This window comes from Pipistrellus hanaki (genome assembly GCF_964339955.1).
Source record: "Pipistrellus hanaki genome assembly, chromosome: 12".
Taxonomy (NCBI): Eukaryota; Metazoa; Chordata; class Mammalia; order Chiroptera; family Vespertilionidae; genus Pipistrellus; species Pipistrellus hanaki.
Window position 1 is genome coordinate 37690656 of NC_140514.1, and position 19447 is coordinate 37710102.

At 38.0% G+C, this 19447-nt stretch overlaps 1 protein-coding gene across 14 annotated transcripts in view; it reads right to left on the reverse strand.

Annotated features, from left to right (window-relative positions):
- TIA1 (TIA1 cytotoxic granule associated RNA binding protein) overlaps positions 1-17398 on the reverse strand; it is a 31919-nt gene extending 14521 nt beyond the window's left edge. For 4 of the 14 annotated variants that reach the window (XR_014796529.1, XM_084901220.1, XM_084901219.1 and 1 more), the window contains exons 1-3: positions 17085-17398; positions 4491-4587; positions 303-401 (exon numbers count right to left, since the gene is read on the reverse strand). Coding sequence is in view for 12 of the 14 variants with exons in the window: in XM_084901220.1 (XP_084757346.1) it covers positions 303-401; positions 4491-4587; positions 17085-17110 (222 nt within the window). In the remaining 2 variants the exon portion in view is untranslated. Of the gene's footprint in view, positions 1-302; positions 402-4484; positions 4588-17084 lie in introns of all 14 variants that reach the window. The other 10 variants (XR_014796528.1, XM_084901215.1, XM_084901209.1 and 7 more) reach the window with 7 other exon arrangements.
- Positions 17399-19447: the final 2049 nt, after the last annotated feature.

Genomic DNA, 19447 nt, shown 5'->3' on the forward strand with positions numbered 1-19447 from the left:
GAATATAATGTTTCTAAAAAGGAAACAAAACTGTGCAGCTGAAATTTCTAGTTTGGCCTGGCCAGTGGAGCTAAGTGGTTAGAACATCGGCTCACAACCAGTTTCAGATTTGATCCCCACCTCAGTTACGGTGCAGGCGTAAGCAACCAATAGATGTGTCTCACATCTATGTGTGTGTGGTGTGTGTCCCTTCTTCCTTCCCTCTCTCCCGCTCTCTCTAAAAAAATCAATGGATAAAAATACCCTCAAGTTGAGGAATAACAAATTTCTAGTTCAAGTCACCTTTAATTATGACAGCTTACCTTACCCATTATCTTCCGCCCATTCATAGCAGCCAGTGCTGCAGCTGCATGACGATGCTCATAAAACTCCACAAAACAATATGGATCATTTCCAGCTGTCTGTTTAAGAAAAAAAAACACAATAGTCAATTTTAAGTTGTATACTCCCATTACCTTAAAATTGTAACACCTCATTTACCAGACCAATGGAAAATAGAGGTTTAGGTATCAGTTAAAGTAAATCTTTTTTTTATATATATATATTTTTTTATTAATTTCAAAGAGGAAGGGAGAGAGAAACATCAATGAGAGAGAATCATTGATCTGATGCCTCCTGCACGCCCCCTACTAGGGAATCAAGCCTGCAACCTGGGCATGTGCCCTTGGCTGGAATCAAACCTGGGACCCTTCAGTCTACAAGCCAACACTGTCCACTGAGCCAACCCATCGAGGGCTCCACAAGTAAATCTTTAGATAAGGAAATAAACACTTAAAAATGAGCTATTTATGCCAGGACGGTGTCACTCAGTGCTTGAACGCTGACCTATGAACCAAGAGGTCAGGATTCGATTTCTGGTGTTTTGATTACCGATAGGGGCCCGTGTTGCGGGCTCGATTCCCAGTATGGGGCATGCAGAAGGCAGCCAGTTAATGATTCTCTCTCATCATTAATGTTTTTCTCTGTCTTTCATCATTGATGTTTCTCTCTGTCTGTTCCCCTCTCCTTCCTCCCTGAAGTCAATAAAAATATATTATTTTTTAAAATGATCTATTTTTATAGAAAGCTATCTTTTTTAAAAAAATACATTTTATTGATTTTTCGCAGAGGAATGGAGAGGGATAGAGTTAGAAATATTGATGAGAGAGAAATATCCATCAGCTGCCTCCTGCACACCTCCTACTGGGGATGTGCCCACAACCAAGGTACATGCCCTTGACCGGAATCGAACCTGGGACCCTTGTGTCCGCAGGACAACTCTATCCACTGAGCCAAACCAGTTAGGGCAATACCTAATATCTTATACCTATCAGTGCTCAATATCAAATGACTTCAGAGTATTTACAAATACTTTCTATACTGTCCTAAAATTAGAAAGTAAAGACTAGAATGAGCCCAGCCAGTGTGGCTCAATGGATTGAGCATGTCCCATGCACCAAGAGGTGTCTGGTTTGATTCTGTCAGGGCACATGCCTGGGTTTCTGGCTGGATCCTATGCAGGGTGTGTGCAGGAGGCAGCCGATGACGATGTTTCCCTCTCCCCGTTCCTCTCTCTAAAATCAATAAAAGAATATTTTTTAAAAAGACTAGAATGATGCCAAAATAAAGGTACCATTTTGTTTCAAGCACAATAATTTAAAAAATTCATTGGTACCGAAACCAGTTTGGCTCAATGGATAGAGCGTCGGCTTGGGGACTGAAGGGACCCGGGTTCGATTCCGGTCAAGGGCATGTACCTTGGTTGTGGGCATATCCCCAGTAGGGGGTGTGCAAGAGGCAGCTGATCAATGACTCTCTCTCATCGATGTTTCTAACTCTCTATCTCTCTCCCTTCCTCTCTGTACAAAATCAATAAAATATATTTAAAAATAAAAAATTCACTGGTAATGATCTTTAAGAATTGAGAGGCTCTGTCTAGTATTTCCCAGTGGTGAGAGTGTTGGCCCATGCACAGAGGGTTATAGGCTTGATTCCCAGCCCCCGTCAGAGCTTGTGTGGGAGGCAACCAATCAATGTCCCTCTTCCCCTCTCTTCCTTCCCCTCCAGTCTCTCTAAAAATCAATGGGAAAAATATTCCCAGGTGCAGATTGAAAAAAAAGAAGAATTTTAGAGTGAAGAGATAATCACAAATTGATATTGACATTACCCATTGTTTTATTTTAAAAACATTAGGGAATATAAAAATGTTTTAAAAATTGTATAATTCAAACTAGCACCACACTTAATGAGAATTCTACTACAAAGATCAATGTTGATAGACATAGAAAAAGTAATATATTTAAGAGTAGAGCAATAAACTGTAAAAGAATGTCACTTTAGTTAGTTGATTTGTACCCTCAAAAAACTATTTTTTAGATAAAAAGAATGTAAGCATACATATCAGTCTCAATACTCCAGTAAGTGTAAAATTCATAAATATGAACACCAGTCCTACAATATGAATAGACTGAAATTTAGACTTTAATAATAAAAACAGCCGGGACCGGTTTGGCTCAATGGATAGAGCGTCGGCTTGGGGACTGAAGAGTCCCGGGTTCAATTCTGGTTAAGGGCATGTACCTTGGTTGCGGGCATATCCCCAGTGGGGGGTGTGCAAGAGGCAGCTGATCGATGACTCTCTCATCGATGTTTCTGACTATCTCTCTCCCTTCCTCTCTGTATAAAATCAATAAAATATATTTTAAAAAAATAAAAAATAAATAAAAATAAAAACAAAATGTTAATCCAAATTTATACAAAGTGGCAAAGGCAAAGCTAGTCATTTCTGAAGGTCAAGCAGCCATTAACATTTTGCCTAGTGATCTTTACCAGACAAACATCAAGAATGACCCAGACAAGGAGAGAATGACAGCCTATAAACCAATGAAGAGGATTTATATTCAGATAGTTCAATCTGGATTTTACATGCTTGTTTTGTCTTAATTCTGTTTTTTTTTGTTGTTTTTTTTTTGGGGGGGGGGTTGTTGTAAATCCTCACCGAGGATATTTTTTCCATTGATTTTTTTTTTTTTTTTTTTTTGGAGAGAGAGTGGAAGGATGTTGGGAAGAGAAAAGAGAAAGAAATATTGATGTGAGAGAGACACATCGATTGGTTGCCTCCCACACGTTCCTGAATGGGGTGGAGGATCAAACCTGCAATCCAGGTACATGCTCTTGAATGGGAATCAAACCTGAGACCCTTCTGTGAACTCTAACCATTGAGCCCACCAGGTAGGGCAGCTTTGCCTTAATTCTGCAAATATTAAATGGGAATAATGTGCTTTACAAAGTTTCTGTTTAACATTTGTAATAATGCATCAGGGTTAAAATAACAGGTAAGCATTTAAAAAATGCTATTACTGGGATAAGGAAGTAGACCCAAAACAAGGAAAAATTTAAGTTAATTGGCTAAACAATTACTTTTAAAAATCTATTTTTATTCATTTTCAGAGAAAGTGGGAAACACTGATCAGCTGTCTCCCGCACACCCCCTACTAGGGATTGAGCCTACAATCTAGGTATGTGCCCAGACTTGGAATCAAACAGGCAAACTTTATGCACTGACTGGATGATGCCTAACCAACCTGTTTAACCATCAGGCTAAAAATTACTTTCTAACTATGAAGTAAAAAAGAGAGGTAAACTGGAAAACAATAGGGAAAAAAGTAGCAGATACACATACTGGTATATGGGGTTTTTTTCCTGGGGAAAAGAAAACCAAAAAGAGACTGTGGATAAATGGATTCTCATTAGCACTGTCTTCCCCATTAAAAATTTTTAAATGCAGCCGAAACCGGTTTGGCTCAGTAGTAGAGCGTCGGTCTGCGGACTGAAAGGTCCCGGGTTCGATTCCGGTCAAGGGCATGTACGCTGGTTGCGGGCACATCCCCGGTGGGGGGTGTGCAAGAGGCAGCTGGTTGATGTTTCTCTCTCATCGACGTTTCTAGCTCTCTAGCTCTCTCCCTTCCTCTCTGTAAAAAAATCAATAAAATATATATATTAAAAAATATATATAATAAAAAAATTTTTTTTTAAATGTCTTTTTAAGCATGTTATGATTCAGGGTTAACACCAATTAGATGAATTAATTTTTCTATACAGTAAAGTCTGAGGGATGGTAATTACCATAATGCAAGAGAAACTTGAATTATGGCCTTTAAAAATAAAGTTACAAACATTTCACAGTATCACATGTCTATTTTTTTTTTTTACCTAATGTCCTAATCTAATTGTAATAACTAAATTTCTTGATTAGGCTATCAACTGACATATAAACAATTCTGATAAATCAGTGCACCTTAAAAATGTGTATACTTCTCCTCTACTCTAGAAATGATTAGTTCTGCTCTTCCTTTAATAAATTAAACTCAAGTCCCAAAACTGATTCACTACAAATTCACTAAAATTCCTATGCATTCAGGCTTTATAAACTAATTTGTGAGTTCTTGGCAGTAATGGATTTAAGTAATAAACATAAAAAAAGAAAGTTAATTAAAGTAAAATACCCTTACATCCATAATCATTTTGCAGTTTTTACAAGGTCCAATCTGGCTAAAGAGCTGAAGAATTAGAGCTTCTGTCACATCTCTGGAAAGGTTACCGACATATCTGAAACACAAAGAAAAATATTTGCCATTTAAATTTGCTTCTTTCGATCAGTTTCTACAGTTGCTTATTGAAAAATGAGTTTAGGAGTAGGTAGATCTTTTCTGTAAACTACACTATTTGGGAATAGCTTATAAAAGTTTGCCGAAACTTTAAAATCTCTTTCAAAACGGATATATTATGTGCAAACTGCAAGTATATTAGACACTGCTAGTGGAGGAAAAGCTAGTGCGTGTTTTTAGTAAAGATGTTGCAAATTAAACCTGTTGTTTATTTCCAAGTTCCTAGGCTTACCTTAGAAAGATATTACTTTAAAAATCTCTCAAATTAGCCAGGACCGGTTTGGCTCAGTGGATAGAGCGTCAGCCTGCGGACTAAAAGGTCCCGGGTTCGATTCCGGTCAAGGGCATGTACCTTGGTTGCGGGCACATACACAGTAGGGGCTGTGCAAGAGGCAGCTGATCAATGATTCTCTCTCATTGATGTTTCTAACTCTCTATCCCTCTCTCTTCCTCTCTGTGAAAAATCAATAAAATATATTAAAAAATAAATAAATAAAAATCTCTCAAATTAATCATTACATATACAGAACATTTTATACAATCAATTGTGGAAACCTTTGCAATTCTTTCTACTACAGTATTACTAAGAACAATAAAATTTCCTCAATTTTTAATTCACGATTCTCCTAACACTATCCAATTTAAATTTACTTTGGTTTACACAATAAACAAATTTTTTGAAAAATCACAGGTAAATAATTTATCAGGTATTGCAAATGCTCACAAAGGAATAAAAAAAACTTTTCAGTGGATATCACTGGTCAGTGGATATGTAGAATAGGAAGATGCCAGGAGAGGTCTTTTAGATAATATAAATTGGCGACTAGCAAACTTAACTAGTATAATGTATTAGAAGATCACATGACTGAGATAATTTTTATTTAAAGATTTTATAAATTTTCAAAATGGGACTTTGAAACCAGATTACCTCTAAAACGGTTAGAGTTAGAAGTTTATCACTTCTGAAATAAGAGAATGTAGAGTCTCAACAACTGTAGTTTCTTATTCATCTGCCAAGAATCCTTCAGAAACGGAAAACATGTGTTGAAAGATCCAGACTTGCCCTGACTGGTTTGGCTCGGTGGTTAGAGGGTTTCAGGCTTGATCCAGGAAGCAACCAATAGATGTGTCTCTCTCATGTCAATGTTTCTCTTTCTCTCTTCCCCCTTCTCTCCCTTCCACTCTCTAAATCAATTGAGCCAGGCCAGTATTGCTCAGTAATTGAGTATCGACCTATGAACCAGGAAATCAGGGTTTGATTCCAGGCCAGGGCACATGTCCTGGTTGTGGGCTTGACCCCCATTATAGGGTGTGCAGGAGGCAGCCAATTGATGATTCTCTCTCATCATTAATGTTTCTATATCTCTCCCTCTTCTCTCTGAAATTAATAAAAATTTTAAAATATATTTTATTGTTGTTTTTTTTTACAGAGAGGGAGAGAGTTAGAAACATCGATAAGAAACATCTATCAGCCACCTCCTGTACACCTCTTACTGGGGATGTGTCCAAAACCAAGATACATGCCCTTGACGGGAATCAAACCTAGGACCCTTCAGTCCACAGGCCAACGTTCTATCTATGAGTCAAATAAGTTAGGGCAATAAAGTTTTGTTTTCAAAGTGAAAGAGAGAAGTATCAATGTGAGAGAGGCTGCCTCTTGCACATGCCCTACTGGAGATCAAGCCCATAGCTTGTGCATGGGCCCTCACTGGGAATAGAACTATGATCTCCTGGTTCATAGGTCAATGTTCAACCACTGAGCAACACTGGCTGGGATTAAAGCTCTCACTTTTAAAATAGGGTTTTTCCTTACTATGTGATTACTTTGACACCCTGAAAATACTTATGGTATTAGGACTTACTCAGTTAATTTAATATGGTCTGCCTAAATTTATTGATTAGCATTTTTTCTGCAAAGAAGAGCTTTTCCTCAACAACTAAAGCTATTAGATTACACTCCACTGGAGTTTCTAATCAAAAGGCAAGGTAAATGCTTACAGGCGATAATGCTTCTCTCCCTCCAATTGTACTGAGTTTCAGAACAAGGACTTGGTATACTACTAACTTCTGATCCTGGAAAAACTGTTATTGGGTAGATGTTGGCTTTGCTTTTTTGAGTATCATTATTCTACTTGATAGATTCAGTACTTCTCCCTTTACCATTTTAATCTCTTCCAGTGCCTTCACCACTCAATGTTTATTGAATGGGTAAATGGAAGGAGGGAAATGAATCCGTGTTTTCTGACATGTATAAATGTGGGTTTTTTTGTTATTAATCCTCTACCAAGGGTATATTTTCCATTCCTCTCTTTCTCTCAAGTCAATAAAAACATTAAAAAAACAAACAAGTGAGAGCTTTGGCTGTTTTAACATTTTGGCCCAGTGATCAAACTTTTAATCACTTTATAGATGGGCAATGAGACATTGTGTGTTCAATATGAATTATACATCACCTATGAAGTAGTCAACTCAAAAAGGTCTAACTTGAATCTAGTCAAGCTTAAATTTAGACTAAAGCTTACCAAATATTGACCATATAAAACAAATACATATATTTAGATATGGGATACTGTATAAGGCAACTTACTTGATCTCTTCAAAATATTATTCTAAAATAAGTACTAAAAGGAAGGCCCAGCCAGCATGGCTCAACGGTTGAACATGAACCAGGAGATAACTGTTAAATTCCCAGTCAGAGCACATAGCTGGGTTGTGGGCTCGATCCCTAGTGTGGGGCATGTAGAAGGCAGCTGATAAATGATTTTCATCCTTGATGTTTTTCTCTCTCTCTTTTCCCCTTCCTCTCTGAAATCAATAAAAATATATTTTTAAAAAAGTGGGGGGCAGGGCAGAGTGGACTGTTCTTATTTAAAAGGACTTAAAAGACACTGAGAACTAAATATAATAAATAATACTTGACTGAATCCTGGATGGGGGAGGAGAGATAGCTTTTTCTTGCAGAATGCTAATAAATGTAGAAGGAATGAAGAAAATGATCATTAAAATACTATAGTATTGTAGTAACTGCAAATGGCAAAATCCACCTATGGATATTTTATAGTTGATATAACTTTAAGAAGAAATAGGGTGTGTAGAGCCTTGAATTATCTCAAAAAATACTTGTTACTGATTTCAACCAATGAAATGATTGTTTTAATATATATTCACAAATTCTTTGATATGCCTTCCTCTATGAAGTCCTTATTTTCTCTCTGTTTCAGTCTGGGTTAGTCTTAGTGATCCAAATCTAATGGAGTTATGTTGAGAAAAGTAATCACTGTAAAGTGAAGAAACAGTACCCTTCAAAAGTGCCATGATTAAAGTTATCTTCTCATATTAAAGGAGAATAAAGAGCGGAAACTGGTTTGGCTCAGTCGTTAAGAGTGTCAGCCTGCTGACTGAAGGGTCCCGGGTTCGATTCCAGTCAAGGGCATGTACCTTGGTTGCGGGCCCATCCCCAGTGGGGGGCGTGCAGGAGGCAGCTGATCGATGTTTCTAACTCTCTATTCCTCTCCCTTCCTTTCTGTAAAAAAAATCAATAAAATATATATTTTTAAAAATAAAAAATAAAGGAGAATAAAGAGGCAAAACTAAATACAGTGATATCTTGGAATGGATCCTGGAATAGAAAAAAGACATTAGTGGAAAAACTGGAGAAACTGGAATAAACCTTGTATTGTACCATGCTAATTTCTTAGTTTTGATAAGTATACCATGGTTATGTAAGTTGTTAATGGGTGAAGGTTATATGAGAACTGTACTTTCTCTGAAACTCTTCTCTCACTTGACTCTTGTAACCATAAGAAATTCTCAGGATTGCAATGTCTAAATGAAACAAAAAAAAAAAAAAAAAAAAAGGCTCTTCCTGGGTGTGGTAGGAGATAGGTGGAGTGGGATAAAGTGTGTGGGGAGAATGGGGAACATCTGTAATGTTGTCAACAATAAAAATATGCGTGTTTGTTTTTTTTTAATGGCTCTTCTAAAAATTTAATTCTAACATCTATGTATTTTGAAAAAGCTAGATAACCTAGTGACAACTACATAGTATTTAGGGAACCTGGATTTTATCATCTGAGAAATATTTTCTGAATGACATTAACTAATTTGAAGACGTGAAGGAAAAAAAAAGATTAAGCTACTCTAAAAAGCACTGTGGGGGCCGAAACCGGTTTGGCTCAGTGGATAGAGCGTCAGCCTGCGGACTGAAAAGTCCCGGGTTCGATTCCGGTCAAGGGCATGTACCTTGGTTGTGGGCACATCCCCAGTGGGGGATGTGCGGGAGGCAGCTGATCGATGATTCTTTCTCATTGATGTTTCTAACTCTCTGTCCCTCTCTCTTCCTCTCTGCAAAAAAATCAATAAAATATATTAAAAAAAAGCACTGTGGGGCCTTGGCTGGGTATATCAGTTGGTTAGAGGGTCATCCCAATATGCCAAGGTTTCTGGTTTGAACCCCAGTCAGGGCACATACAAAAGTTAACCAATAAATAAGTGGAACAACAAACTGATGTTTCTCTCAAAATAAACAAATAAATAAATAAGCAATCAATCAATGTGGTTTGTATTGCCTTTCATTTGTTTATTTGATGTAAGCTCCAGTAACCTCTATCAATTAATTCTACACACAGCTGTTTAGGGAAATGCTCTTCGAGGAAGTTACAGAAACAATTTGCTCTCAGCCTTAGGCACCATTACAATAAACTACAAGTAACATATATAACATTTTCATATTAAAGAAATCAAAGGACAAAATCTCTTTCTTGTATTAATAAAAATTTCATTACTTTTTTCTTTTTACAAATAAGTTAATTACTAATACCTATCTCAAAATTTTAAAAACTTAATGATGTTATAACTTCCCAAGTTTATTTGCTAAGTAGGAGTTTGAGACAGAAAGACCAAATTTGAAATCTGCAGATCCTTTTTATAGACAAAACTGGAGGTCCAGTGCATGAAACTCATGCACTCAGGTTTAGAGGGGTTCCTCAGCCAGGCCTGAGCCCTCTCGCAGTCCAGGAGCCCTCAGGGAATGTCCAACAGACAGCTTAGGCCCACTCCCAGCCATTAGTCAGACATCCTTAGTGCTGCTGTGGAGGCAGGAGAGGCTCCTGCCACCGCCACTGCACTCACCATCCATGAACCCAACTTCTGTGAGAGCGCGCTGACCACCAGGGGCAGCTTCTGCCTTGAGCGCCTGCCCCCTGGTGGTCAGTGCATATCATAACAATAGGTTTTATATAATGATTTGCATATTAGCCTTTTATTAATAGGATACTTTCAACAGAAAATACACAAGTTTCAGCCCTAATCGGTTTGGCTCAATGGATAGAGCGTCGGCCTGTGGACTCAAGGGTCCCAGGTTCGATTCTGCTCAAGGGTATGTACCTTGGTTGCAGGCACATACCCAGCATGGACTGTGCAGGAGGCAGCTGCCTCTATTTCTCACCCTTCCTCTCTGTAAAAAATCAAAATCAAAATCAATAAAATACATTTAAAAAAAGAAAGAAAATACACAAGTTTTTTAGTTTGTAGAATGCTCCATACTTTACAAAGTTAATTCTCAATTTTATTTATTTTTAAATATTTTTATTGATTTTAGAGGAAAAGGGAGAGAGAAACATCAATGATGAGAGAGAATCATTGCTCTACTGCCTCCTGCATCCCCTTTACTGGGGATCAAGCCCACAACTTGGGCATGTGCCCTGTCTGGGAATCAAACCCTGACTTCCTGGTATATTGGTTGGTCAATGCTCAAACACTGAGGCACTCTGGCCCAGCAATTCTCAGTTTTATATATAAATGTATTGTTTCATACTAAACAACTGACCAAAAGATTTCCAATTAACAGTATGAATTTAAATTAACGTTTCAGAAAAATCCTCATCCTAAGGCAGAGCCTGACTTCTCTATAGAAGCTGAAAAACCTAGATATGGTTTTATAATCTTTTTTGTATTTGATCTAGACTAAATCAGAGATACCAATCCTCAACCTATAAGGCTTAAAGAAGAAGCATGACGAGAATCCATTTTGGTGGCAAACAGCAATGGAGTCCCATTTCAGTGAATTTGATCCTCAGTGGATTCAGTATTGTTATCTTTTCTGGGATGGCCTGTGGCTTGATTAGGAAGGACTATGGCCTGCCAGTTTACTTTCCTGAACATTTTCCAAGACAGGATCCATAACCTTCCTACAAATTTTGGTAGCGTCCTTTATCTTTGTTTTGTTAATCCTCACCAAAGGATATTTTTTCATTGAATTTTAGAGAGTGGGAGGCAGGGTAGTGGGGAGAGACAGAGAAAGAGAAACATCAATGTGAGAGATACATTCACTGGTTACTCCTTGCACACTGGGACTGGGGATTGGACATGCAATCCAAATATGTGCCCTTGACCGGGAACTGGTCTTCAGGCAGACACTCAAACCACTGAAAAACACCGTCCAGGACGTGTCCTTTATCTTTTTAATAAATTCCTTTTATGGTTAAAATTTTTTGCTGCTTGAATTTAAGAAAATCCTGACTGATACAAATACTGATACTCAGAGCAGTTCCAAGTTCCCTATTATTTCTACTGGACTACTAAACAAATTATAATTTTCTTACATTTATTAGTTTTTATTTTTCAAAGTATTTTTGGGGAATAAATTAAAATATCCCTTTTTAGCTGTTCCATGGATTGTTTGTAAGCAGCATGGATTTAAGTATCACATGTTATATCACCTCTGAGATCATATATTAATCTTATGCAGAATGGAGAGTAAAGACAAGAGAAGAAGAGAATTAACGTTAAGGCATATAGACTTCAATGAACTAAGAAATGCCTTCCTCCCTGGCTGGGTAACTAAGCTGGTTAGAGCATCATTCCAGATAGGCAAAGGTTTTGGGTTAGATCCCTGGTGAGAGCACATATAGGAATCAACAAATGAATGAGTGGAGTGACAAATTGATGTTTCTTTTTCTCCCTCTCTCTAAAATAAATTTAAGAAATTTATTTTAGAGAGAGGGAGATGTTAAAAAATGTCTTCCTTGGACAACTGGATAAATGAATATGAACTGTATATTGTATTACTGTGACCCCTGAGGCTCAGTGATTGGAGCATCAGCACCAAAGGGCCTCAAGTTCGATTCCAGTGTCAAGAAAACATACTTGCCGAGACCGGTTTGGCTCAATGGATAGAGCGTCGGCTTGGGGACTGAAGGGACCCAGGTTCGATTCCGGTCAGGGGCAAGTACCTTGGTTGCAAGCATATCCCCAGTAGGGGGTGTGCAAGAGGCAGCTGATCGATGACTCTCTCTCATCGATGTTTCTAGCTCTCTGTCTCTCTCCCTTCCTCTCTGTACAAAATCAATAAAATATATTAAAAAAAGAAAAGAAAACATACTTAGGTTGCAGGTTCAATCCTCAGCCCCAGGGCACACAGTAGATGTGTCTCTCTCACACCAATGCTTCCCCTTTCTCTCCCTCCCTTCTTCTCTCTCTAAAAAAAAAACAACAATAAAAAACAACCAAAAAAACAACAAAAACAAACAAAGAAACAAACCCAATCCAAAAACTAAATGGAAAAAAATCCTCAGGTGAGGATTAACAACAAAATTTGTATGAATGTAGTCTCCTTAATATGAAAATTTTATCATGGCTATTTAAGAGAATGCCCTTGTTCTTAGAAAATATAGGGTAAAACAGGCCTAAAGTGTAATGATGTTTTCTCAAACGGTTCAAAAAAAAGATAACTGCATTCTCACAAATTACTTTTGAGTATTTAGCTATTAGCAATGGATAAATCCACACAAAAGTTATGTAACTCTTTGATGTACTATTTTTTGTTACTTTTCTGTTTTAAAATTTTCAGAATAAAAAGTTATTAATGAAAACTTGCCATTCTGCCAGGGATAGAATTTTATATCAATTTAACATATATTTTTGAAGCTGATAAAAGTTCAGAGAGTTATAAAACTGGACTCTAAAAGATACATTAATTCATATTACTACAACTTTTAAAAGTTTAACCTAAAGAAAACATTTATAAAACAGAAATTTATGATGCATTGTTTTGAGCCACAATTTATAATAATGAAATTATAATATGCTAATTAGACCAGACATCCTTTCGAATGACCTTCTGGATGAAGCCAAGGCTGTGAGGGAAGCCTGGGTCCCAGATGCCAGACGGAAGCTGGTGCCAGCAGCTGGGGGAAGGAAGGCCTACTCTTGCATAAATTTTGCGCATCAGGCCTCTAGTTATTGTATAAAAATGTAGGTGGAGAAGGTCAATGGGGGAAAATAAGGGGACATCTGTTATACTTTAAACAATAAAGATAAATTTACTAAAAAGCGCAGAATTTGATATTAAGCCTCTGTGAAAATTTTTTAATAAAAAACATAAGAGAGGTTTTTAGCTAATGATAAATCTGATAAAGATATTTTTACTTTTACTATACTAGAGGCACAGTGCATGAAATTCATGCACTTGGGCGAGTCCCTCAGCCAGCCTGCGCCCTCTTGCAGTCTTATATATGTATATAAGCATTTATATAGGCAAAATAGGTATACAGGTGTGAGTATGCTAATACTTATTATATTATTTCCATATGGATTGTAAACCTTTATGTATGGACAGTTGCCTATACATACACACACATTCTACACCAGCATCATAACTTTACTATTAAACAACTGTTTACTCTTCACAAAAGACAGTCTGTATGATAGCTGAAACCCTCTTATGTTATCACCTTCGACACCTTCACTTGGAGATCAGGCTATATTTACAAACCAGCTTGAACAAATGTATCTAATACTATGCCTGAAGACATCCTAGATATTCATGATCTCAAAATTGTTCTCATTTTTACTTACATTTTGCAACAAATTATCATTTTAAATGACTGAAATTACACATTGGTAAATAAACCTACTTACTGTTGACTTCATTCTCACATCCCACATCCAAACCACTGGTAATTGCTGTTGCTCTACTTTCAAAATATCTCCAGAATCAACCCACTTCTCACAATATATTTCAGAAGTATTGCTGACAAGAAACTGAATATTGGCAATTTCTAACTTAACAAGGTGATGCTGAACACTAATTTGCTGAAAATGAAGGCAGTCTCTGAGCCAAGTATGTCAAACTCACAACCCGTGGGCCGCATGTGGCCCACAACTAATATTTTTGCAGCCCAGCCAATATAATAGTATGTAAGAAATGTCTTAATAAAAATTTCTTAACTTATTTTTATAATATCCTGTTATACATAATTATTAATAAGGAACTACAACATTTGCTAATGACTGCTAACTACAATCATGCTGCATTCATTTGCCTTACGTGCAGGTGCAGCATTTCTCTCCATTAACACTAGCAGCAAATATTTTAGCAGCTGACTGCCACTTCATTAGTCTTGTACTGTATATAAGTCTTGTACTGACTTGTTTGGTGTGCACAATAGAAAATATTTCTTTTTTGGAGGAGAAAAATAGGTTTATTTCATTACACTTATTTGTGCACTCAGTGTCTAGTAAGTTAATGTTCAACAAAAAATATTAATTTTTATTAAAATGTTCTATTATTCTGTTAATGATTACTCATTTTTTTTCAGCCCTTTGTATTCAGCATGTCTCTATCAAAATAAACCCATGTTTCTATGGAAATTGAAGCTTTTGTTTTTTTGCAGCCCACATAAACTTAAAACCTTATTTGGCCATGTTAGCCTTTGAGTTTGACATGCTTGCTTTGAACCATTTAAGTGCCATGGATGATACTGAGATTCAGACGATATCTTACCTCCAAGAATGAGTAATATCTCGGTTCACTGCTTGGAATTGTATCATTTTTTAAACAAATTTATTCACCACTTACCACAAATCAGATACTGTACTAAGAATGTATTAAAAGCCCTTGACTTCTTAGGATCATTAAAACAAACATTTTATATTAAAAGTAAAAACACTGCTGGGAAAATTTAGGGGTTAGCAGCTACTCATATTAATTAGATTGGGCTCCCTAGAAGAATAGGAGCTTTGGTTGAAGGTTGTAGAAGCAGAGCAGATACCGTGTTTCCCCGAAAATAAGACATCCTCTGAAAATAAGACCTACTTACAGGTTTCCTTCTGAGTGAAATATAAGGCATCCCCCCGAAAATAAGGCCCCCCCAGGTTAAACATGAGAGATTTGGTCCACTGATTCTGAAAGAAATGGAGTCACAAGAAATTCACCAGGAAATTCAGGAATTGGATTGTTATGATGATGTTCCAGAAGATGACATGATTGTCATTGAATAAATGAGTAAATTCTTGATATTGTAGGATTCACAGTTTGTCTGGTTTGTGTTGGCAACTACCGTACTACCATACTGTATACAGGTAATAAATTTCCTTTATTTTCATTTAACAATAAATGTGTACCGTATTCTTCTTCATGGAAAAATAAGACATCCCCTGAAAGTAAGACCTAGCGCATCTTTGGGAGCAAAAATTAATATAAGACACTGTCTTATTTTCGGGGAAACAGGGTAGTAGGACATGTTAGAGCTTGGACTCCTCTGCAGAAAAGGTTCTTAGATGGGGTGTTCTAGTGAAGTATACATGTCAAAATAAGTCATACATGTAAGAGCTAAGAGCTGAGGACAGAAGAGTTGCAGGAAAATGAACAAAAAAGTTTATGAACTTGGGTGACTTTAGCTTTTCCCCAGCTGCAAAATAGACCCATTTACTGCAGAGTTCTGATGAGGATTAAACAAACAGGTAAAACACTTTACACAGAAACCTAGCAAATCATAAACACTCCAAGTATTTGTTTGAATAAAACTTCCTTCATTATTCCTCCTGCAATGGTTGGTTTCCTGCACTGCTTTTGTAGAATGGCCTGAGAAAGGTGAAGTTGTCTTCATTATTTGATATTCCCAAATCAACATGCTAAAAAGGTTAAGATCCCAGATTTTTCTGGCATTTTCTGAAATTAAAAAATTTGAAATAATTTAAGATTCTTAAGTTTGAAGACATTATAAAAGATGAGCACTGTGTCACTCAATATGCTGTTGGCTATCATACTTCTGGCAAAGAGGCAAGAGGAAAAAGATTTCCATAAACTCTATGGGCCAATAGTTTTCTAGGGAGTATTCACCTACAGATACAATCTTTAAAAAAAACGAAGGTCATGCACTAATTGCTGCATCCTATTGAAAAGATACTTAAGGTAACTAACATTATCAGGTAAATTATGAAAAAAGTTTAATCTATTAAGAAAACAAGCGTGACTATTATTTCTCATGTAGATTACAACATAGAAATTTTTGGTGATACAAAAATAATTATTACATTGTACTTTGTAACAACTCTAATGTCTAGGGTTGCAGAAAGAAACCTAAAATTGTGTTTTTAACGCATCGAGTTCTCACACTGTCAGTATTATAAGAATTCAAACAAAAAAGGTATGTAAAAAGACTCATCAGACTTCTCCTTCTTTTCCAGAAAAGTAACAATGACAGAATCAACTCCCCCCCACATACTGTGAAAAACAAAGGAGGATGGGGGGTGGGGGGGAGAGAAAGAACCACACAACAATGAAAAGCTGAAATAATTTAACGCTAACTGTAAAAATTCTGAGGTGACTATATATGTTAAAGGTATTTATCAACCGCCGTTTCATAAAAGCTGCCTGCTCCTTCAGCAACATGTCAATCCTAACAAGTACCAAACGATGATAAAAATACATTATGTCTACTGCCTCTCGGCTGATATATACCTCCAGGTGACATTTCCATTTTTCACCAAAAGCAGTTTCAAAATCCCTAGGGTGTCCGGTGTTAGGCTCTTTGGTTGGGGGGAGTAAGTGTTATGGAAGTGAATCCAAAGAGAGGTCAAAGGAAAAGCCATTTGGCTGTTTTTCCAGTAGGCAATTGCGGAGAATAAAGTTTAACTCACTGAAAACGAGTTCAAGCAGCCTCAATAAAATTAATGGGGGGGAGGAGGGGAGAGAAGGAAGGAAGGAAGGAAGAATTTGAGGAGAAAAATCAGAGAGGAAAGGCAGTTGGCTGTGTAGACCAAAGGAGGCTGAGGAAGAAGTGGGGGCGGGAAAAGGGAGACGGGAAGCGTGGGACAAAAGGCAGGCTCGCCGCGTTCAGACGAGAGGTTTGAATGAAAAACTCTCCCCTCCGGGCCGGAGCGCGCCGGGGCCGGTGGCGAGGCCGGAGGCCAGGCTGTGGTGCGCAGGGAAGGGCTTCGCTCCGGGGGCTGAGCCCCCCGCGCCCTCCGCCTCGTCCGTCCTCTCACAGCCCGGGGGGGTCGGTCCCTCAGCGGGCAGGTGTGCGCTAAGGAGACGGGGTCGTGGAAACCGCGGGGGCCACGGAGGACACACAGGCTCAGGGAGCAGCGAAGGGCCGAGGCCTCCCTCCGGGGCGACCACCATCCCGCCTCCCCTCATGGTTGCCTCAGACTCACAGAGTCTTGGGCATCTCGTCCTCCATGGCTGCTGCTGTCGCGGCGGCGCCTCTGGGTCCAGCTCCCTACCCTTGACTACCTCCCAAAACGTGTGAGTGGCTCTGGCTTGCAGAATAGCGGGATTTCTCGGCGGACCGGAGGTTATCCCGCCTCCTCCTCCCGGCGGCAATGACACTAAACCGCCCGGCCCAGCGCGAACAATGAAGCCCCAATACAAGATGGCGGCGAGCCGGGAGCCTAAGAGCAGCCAGCGGAGTGACCCGGGCCGCGCATGCGCAGAACAGTCCTGCACTTTCAACCTTCCGGCCGCGAGCGGCTCCGGCCCCGTAGGTTCACTTGTTGCGCAGACGCCCCGCCGCCCGACATTAGGAATGTCTCCCACTGCGCAGGCGTAAGGCTTAACTACTTCAGGACTCGCTTTTTGTCCTTTGAAACTTTTTTTGTCTTCCCGCTCCAGACTCGAATGTTTCAACAGTACATTACGGCATAAAGATTTTCATACAGATTAAAAATTGTGTTTCCGGAAAAAGAAAGGTTTCATCAACTCAAGTTATCTCGTAGCGAAAGTAAAACAGACCGTGCGCCGCCCGGGAATCGAACCCGGGTCGCAAGAATGGGAATCTTGCATGATACCACTACACCAGCGGCGCTGATGAGAATTAGGCTGGCTGAAATATCTTAGGATCAAATGAAAGCACACATCTGATCCCAGAGCAGGATGATTTGTTTATTTATTTAAAAATAAAAGTCTGAGAGTTTATAACTTGCCATTTTTCGTTAATATAAGGAATGTATCTTTCCAAATACAATTGAATGGCTGTTTCTATTTTTTTCTATATAGAAAATTCTCATTTAAAAAAATATTTTTTGTTGTTAATAGTATGAGATTCAATTAAAATATTTTTTGTTTTAAAAGGTAAGAGTTTCCAGCCGGGGCCGGTTTGGCTCAGTGGATAGAGCATTGGCCTGTGGACTGAAGGGTCCCGGGTTCGATTCCAGGCAAGGGCATGTACCTGGTTGCGGGCACATCCCCAGTAGGGGGTGTGCAAGAGGCAGCTGATCGATGATTCTCTCTCATCAATGTTTCTAACTCTCTATCCCTCTCTCTTCCTCTCTGTGAATAAATCAATAAAATATATATTTAAAAAAAAGAAAAAAAAAAGAAAAAAAAATCACTCCTTCATTTAAAAAAAATAAATAAATAAATAAATAAAAATAAATAAATAAATAAAAGGTAAGAGTTTCCAAACAAAAACGCATAGACAATAGTATGGTGGTTACCAAAAGGAAGGGGGAGGAGGTGAAGAGTAAAGGGTATCAAATATATGGTGAGAGAAGATTTGACTTTGGGTGGTGGACACAATTTTACTAACCAGTGTCACTCCAATAATTTTAATTAAAATAATAAAAAGCTATAATGTATATCTATTTTTTTAAAAGTAAGAATTTTATTAGAAGAATTTGTCTTGTGTTAACCAGATTTTTGAGAGACAGGAAAATTTTTATAGATCATTGCCCAATTTTTTTATTTGCATTTTTTAGCATACTCAATGTACATTGGAAAATATTTTTAAAATAATTATTTAATACAGATTGGCCATAAGAACTCTAAAACCAAATGAGTCAGAAGAGAGAGAAACATCAATGATGAGAGAGAATCACTGACCTGCTGCCTTCTGCATACCCCCAAGAGGTTCAAACCCACATCCTGGGCATGTGCCCCTGACCGGAATTGAACCCAGGACCCTTCAATCCACAGGCTGATGCTCTATCCACAGAGCCAAATTAATTAGGGCTGGTATGTATATTTTTATAACTGATTACTCTGTTTCTGTAGAATTAAAATTCTCTTTAGCCATCTTAAAATGTTTTTATGTAGTCAAATATGTTTACATTTTCTTATATCACTTTTGAATTTCCTGTCTTGTCTAAGACAGAATTAATATGTAGTCTATTTAGAATAAGAAAGAAATGAGATATGAAGAAGTAAGAAAGTATAAAAATGAATTCCTTCAAGGTAGTTTCTTTTCTTCCCCCTTATTTTTTTAATTAAATTATATCTGTGTACGTATCTTACCATTGCCACCCCCCATACATACCCTCCCTCCCCAGAGTTCTGTGTCCATTGGTTGTCCTTCAAGGTAATTTCAAAGAAGAAAAAAAGACACGGAGCAGAGACAGAATTATAGATTTGAGTGTTGTCAAAGATTAACAAAGCCAGACGCTAAAGTTTAAATTGTAATCATAATATACTATTACAACGGGGAAAAGAGTGCAGTGTGAACTGAACTTTGGTTTGCACAGAAGTGACTGGGACCTTTAAAGGGGGAATGAAGAAATAGGGAGGGGGGTGAGCAGGGGCC